Source organism: Choloepus didactylus, chromosome 11, assembly GCF_015220235.1.
Source record: "Choloepus didactylus isolate mChoDid1 chromosome 11, mChoDid1.pri, whole genome shotgun sequence".
Classification (NCBI taxonomy): Eukaryota; Metazoa; Chordata; class Mammalia; order Pilosa; family Megalonychidae; genus Choloepus; species Choloepus didactylus.
This window is the reverse complement of record NC_051317.1, coordinates 79,169,373-79,175,285: the sequence shown is the minus strand read 5'-3', so window position 1 is coordinate 79,175,285 and position 5,913 is coordinate 79,169,373. Positions and strand designations below refer to the sequence as shown.

Genomic DNA, 5,913 nt, shown 5'->3' with positions numbered 1-5,913 from the left:
GACAGAAAAGTGGGCAGGGCTAAGAGATGAACAGAAATGTTGAGGTACCCAGGACCAGCCACAGTGGGAAGCCATTACCCCCCAGAGCCTGAGGAACAGGATGAGGACATGAAATTACTGGCCCACTGTCAGCTGGAGCCAGGGGAGAGGGCAGTCTCATCAAAGCTGCCATCACGGAGGGCAGCAGCCCCTTCCAGAACCTGGAGCTGAAGCAGCAGAAGCCGGAGGAGAAATAGCAGCCTCTCTCTCCTTCCTCACGCTGCCCTCTTGTGTGAATACGACCTGAAGCCGGAGGGGTGCCCCCTGGAGCCCAGAACAGGCAGAGAAAGGCAAAGACGGGGAATGGGGGGTGGAGAATAACCAGCACAGTGGATATTTGTGACTTTTTTGTTTAATTCACTTGGAATCTTTCCTTTCGATATGTGTTGTGTAATAGGGACGTGCGTCTATTTTATTTTCCTAGCTTGCCATACAGCTCTCTTAGGTACATATGCTGAATCATTTTCCCATTTATGTTAATTGCTGCTACTGTCAAACTAAATTCTTATATTGTAATGGGGCTCTGCTCAGTATTTTCTACCCTGTCCCAGTGATTTTTTTATACTTGTACAAAAGCACATTGTTTTAATTATGTAGCATTATAATACGTTTTAACGTTTGGCAAAGCAACTCCCAAAATTCTGATAAAAAATAATTGGGGAAAAAAATAACTAAAATAATGGGAGGGGATATCAAATATTAAAGGCTTTCTTATTTAGATATCTTTTGAAGTTGATTAAATAAGATATGTTTAATTTAAAAATTCTAATTAGTTCTGTAATACAGGAACTCAATATTTATTACTAGATAACACAAGCAGGCATCCATTTTGAAAGATAAGCACCAGAATCACTGATAGTTAGTGTATTAGTCAGGGTTCTTCAGAGAAACCGAATCCACAGAACAAATACATATCCTTATTGAATATTGTGATTTCTTATTTGTGATTTAAAATGACCTCCTTGGGAATTTGTAACATGTTAGAATATATTATGTTAATAAACTTATAGCTTTATGTAAATATATATAATTCCAGTGGCATGCCTGTACCTTACAGGGCAAGCAAATGAGAAGGAAGGCAAAGGCAGGTTCAGAACCCCCAAGTAGTTTGGATTCTGGGAGACCAGTGAGAACCAAAGTCTTCAAATCCTTCAGTGACTTCTGGACTTCCAGCATAAGAGGTAGGCAACTTTAAACAATCACAAAACTTTGGTGTGCAATTTACTGGAAAATAAAAATCCTGGAGCACTTTAAGAGACTTCACTTTGCACCTAAGCAGATTGAGAATTAGATGCAATATAAGGCAATAATGCAGTGCATACAATTTGAAGGCTCTGTAGGGTATAGAGGCAATAGATGCTGTAAGAGTGTCTGATTTGCCTGGCATTCCCGTCCTGAAGTTCTGGATTTGAGGTTGTGTTGGACACAATCTCTGTGCTCTTTCTTGACAGCCTCCTTTTTTCTGAAGATACCACCTACCTCCCAGACCAGGCTGGCTGCCATGTTTGCCGGTGCTCTTGCAAAGTTTCCCAGGATGGCTGGAGTCCAGGTTGAAGCCCTGAGCCTGCACTCCTCACCCTGTGCCCTAACCATGCTGAGTCACCCTTCTGCTTCCTGCATGGATGAAATGTCACACTGTGTGGAATAGGGTCTGGTTTTACTGAGCAACCACTAGGAGTCAGAAGTGCAGCAGAGTCCACACCTGTGATCTGAACCTGGACAAATGGGAAACAACACTGAGTAGGAAAATGGCAGACAAATTCCCTCTCCTTTCTCTCTCTATGGACTGCTCTGAAATGTTTTTTCTCTCTGCAGAGCATCCAGAGAAATTCCATGTGCTGAGCCAACATCCCTTCCAAGGGACCCACTGTGTCTCTCTATAGTTCATTTTGAAGCCAGAACCAGCATGGTAACATATCACATCTGTGCTTCTCACTTTTTCTTGCCCCATTCCCCCTGCTTCTTCACCTTCAACATCCTGGATTTGCACTTCCCTAATAATGTCAGAATTTCCATCCTTGTTTCAGGCTCCATAAAGAAAAGATTTTCCAGAAGAACTATAGCAACAGTATTCATTTTATTGGAGTGCTGTATAGTTTCCCCTTGCCCCTCAGAATTCACTCCCAACTTTTCTCCATCCTGCCCTCTACCCAGGTGATGTTCAAACTACATCAGCAGGGCTCGCTGCCCTCTGGCTTCCAGTTCAGTTCAGCCAATGGGGTTCCCAGATAGGAGACTGGAGGGAGGGAGGGAGGGCTTATTCTCCTGTCTCCCTCCATGGGAGAGGTCACCTTGGGCTGGTTGTGTCCCTCAAGTAGGTCACAACTTCTATCAACTCTATACAACTTTCTTTTTGATTTCTGGGAACTGCTTCCTCCTCTCATCCCTTTGGATCTAGGGGACATAGAATCTTCACGTTGCTACTCTTATGTTCTTGCGCTACTCCCTGTGGGTTCTCTATACCCTGTGTGCTCTTTTGTAATTAGTCTTTCAATAAATAAACCCTTCTTGAATTATCCTAATTTGAGCATACCATCTGTTTCCTATTGGGACAAAGAGTGAAAAGGAATGGTTAAATTACAATATGGTTTGTCTAGGCTGGAATAGGGCATAGCCGTCAGAATCAGATTTTTAGTTAATGTTTGTTAGCAAAAGAAAGTGATTTTTTTTAATCACTTAAAATGTCAATCAGTCAGGATTCTTGAAGGAAAAAGAATTCCATGACCTGAAGGGACTTTAGTGAAGGGACCATTTAAGAAAGTGGGCAAAGTAAAGGGAATCAATAAGGGATGGTGAAGTACCAGGGACAAGAAATAGCAAAAAGCCGTTACCACCCAACCCACTGAAAGGACAAAGGGAAGAAAGTGTCACAACGCTGGAGCCCAGGCACAGTGGGAGCCATGGAGGGACGCAGCCACTGGGAGAGCCTCAGTCTGCAGCAGATTGGGAGTGCAGAAGCAATACCCTGAACCTTGCTCCTCTCCCACTCACCAGGCTTCTCTCTCCAATCTCTGGCCTCTAATCTCTGTGCCTCCCATTGATTGTGCCCAATTGTAAACTAGATGATGCTGAGAGGAGGGAGGACAACAGACAGTATCCAGTACAATCTGGATATCAAACTCCATTCAAATATGATCCTAATTTTATGAAAATTGATACATTGAATTTATGTTCGAAAGATTTATTTAAAGTAGCTACTACTTCATGGTCATAGAATAATAGGTGGTTTTTATGTTTTTATACTGTTTAATTTATTTTCCAAATCAATACAATAACTATATAGTAATTTAAAATTTGTCTTAGAAAAAACAGATACTAATTGGAGATGTGCTTATTTTAAATTTAATTTTTAAAGGAAATATTTCCTGCTCATTGGATCCTAAGAATTTCATTTCCTGAAACTTTACCAGAAGCAGGGTCTTATCTAGGGTAAGAATCATGATTAAATGAGAGCTTTGTTTTTTAAAGCACTAGTTTGTTTTCACACTATTCTGTCAATCAATGGAAACGAATAATAATCTAATGTGCCACAAATGGTATCACAGTTCTAATCATATAAATATATCTGGAATCCTCTTAATTCCTATTAACTTTACCATGTGGCAAAGCCAATCTGTGATACTTATTTTGTCAAACAAAATTTCTCATCCTGGTTGGATACACAAGCCTCAATACATAGGCTTGAACCTCCTTTAAATGCATAGTTGCAAAATCCTCTCAATTTAATTACAAGGTAAACTATCCTCCCTCTCAGATTACATTTGTTTTCAAAATTACTTTTAGCACTCTTTGATTTAGATTATTTGCTCTGTTGCTCTGTGTCTTTCCTGTTTTAGTCTGATCAACTACAAATCAAGCATTGTTTCATAGCACCAGTATTCACAGGAGCATAGTGATATTGTCAGCAGTCTGCGTTTGACCAGGCATCCTCCACACCTGGCATTCGTTTTCTATTCATAGCTCTGTCCTCAGCCTTACTGTCAGCTCACACTACTTCCTCCAAAGAAATATTTATCGTGTTCAGAATGAGAGAGCAAATCTTTGGAATGTCATAGACCAACTGTTGAAGGTAATATTCCTAAAGCAAATATTGAACCCCTAACAACACCTTAACCCATTCCCTTGAGCCAAAGCAGCAGTTCGGGAGAAAATAAGCAGTAGTCATCAGATGTTCTGTGTAAACTCAGAAGCACTGTAAAGCTCAGGCATTATAATTTCCACTGGCTGCCAGGCTATTTAAAGCTAAGGGTTATGCAGAAAGAGCAGACGCATCACATTTTGCCATTTTCTGAAATCTAAGAATTTAAGTGGCATCCAAATAGCACAGATTAAAACTCTTGGAGTTCAGTAATTATACTTTTTAAAGTGGTTTCCTAAACCACGTATAGATGTATAGGAATATGGGTTAATACATATCTTATGTCAATATTTCATAAGTATCCACAGAACATACACTATTTGAAAAAAAAATATTCCAGCCAGGATTCAGTTTAGCAAAAAAAAAAAAAAATGGATACATGTTTAGAATCTTTTTAAAATAAGATTTATATCTGAGAATTCCAAGTAAAGTTTAAGAGAGCAACAGTGATAGTGAACCATACATGGATTTCAGACCCAATATTCAAGTACTGTATTTTAATGTTCAGACTCTATTTTAGGAAGCTCCACTTTAATTAAAATACACTGAAAAGAGAAGGTTATCAAGTGGAGAAAAGCACAAAACTTTTCAGCAATACCAGCATTTTTCATAAAATAGGTAAGAATTCTTTAAATTAGTATGGCTCTTTTGCAGCCAATTATTACAAATGGAGACCCTCTGGCATTGCTGGAGTAATGGAGAAATAATTTGGAATCCTTTCAGTATAAAACAAGTTTCCTAAATTGCAATGTTTCTGTAATAAGGATAGCATCCCTTTGAGCTATAGGCACATATTTAACAATTTTTCCCTTCTGATTAAGAATAATAAAGACAACCCCAACATACCAGGAACTAGGTATATATTTTTAATCTTCATAAAAATCATAGTAAGTTATTTCAAGCATGGGTAATAAAAACATACACGTGGTGCCACTGACTGAACGGTAATCTTCCTCACGTCGTGTCAACAGGAACCGATGAGGTTTCACTTAGTCCCAACTGGGTCCTTTACTTCCACAACCAAAATCCCATCATGGCAGAGGAGTGCAGACAAATCTTTGGTTTCAATGCCATCTGGCAGTTTATATTGTCGGGTAAAGCTTCTTGAGATAAAACCATGTTCGTCCATCCTGGTTCCGTGTTGGGCCTTAATCAGCAGCCAGCCTTCGAAGGTCTGAATGATGATGTCTTCAGGGAGGAACTGGACCACGTCCAGCAGGATCTGAAAGCGGGATTTGCCTTCTTCTGGTGGCATCTCTGTTGCTGAATCCACTGGAGGAGGCTGGGTGACTTTTCCCAGGTCCACGATGGTTGGCCCTGGCAGTGCATATAAAGCGTGGTCCAGCCTGCAGTCTTCCAAACCTCGAGCTTCAAACTCCTCCTGGTAACGCACCGGGGTCTCTATGAGGTGCCTCAGAATGATTTTTGCCATAGTGGAGGGAAAAACAGCATGGAACAGCTTCCCTTTAGCGATCTCCAGTCAGGTTTCAGGGGCGAGCCCGTCCAGCTGCCTCCTGATTCAATGGCCAGCTGGAGTGGCTGTTCTTTTTTAGCCCTGCTCAGATGCAGCCACTTAATTAGGCCTGAATCATACCACAAACACACTCACTCTTGTCTTTTTACCCACGCTGACAATGAACTGCTATTTATAGGGCATGTTTCAGAGTTGCATTTAGCACATAGCCTGCACAAGCTTCAGAGGCAAGGGATCACCCTTATGTTTTCAGTTATCTTTG

General features: G+C 40.7%; 1 protein-coding gene across 1 annotated transcript; it reads right to left on the bottom strand.

Annotated features, from left to right (window-relative positions):
- Positions 1–5,028: 5,028 nt before the first annotated feature.
- Positions 5,029–5,701, bottom strand: HSPB3 (heat shock protein family B (small) member 3). Its single transcript, XM_037799463.1, has one exon. It carries the CDS (start codon positions 5,607–5,609, stop codon positions 5,163–5,165), a length of 447 nt encoding a protein of 148 aa, XP_037655391.1. The 5' UTR covers positions 5,610–5,701; the 3' UTR covers positions 5,029–5,162.
- Positions 5,702–5,913: the final 212 nt, after the last annotated feature.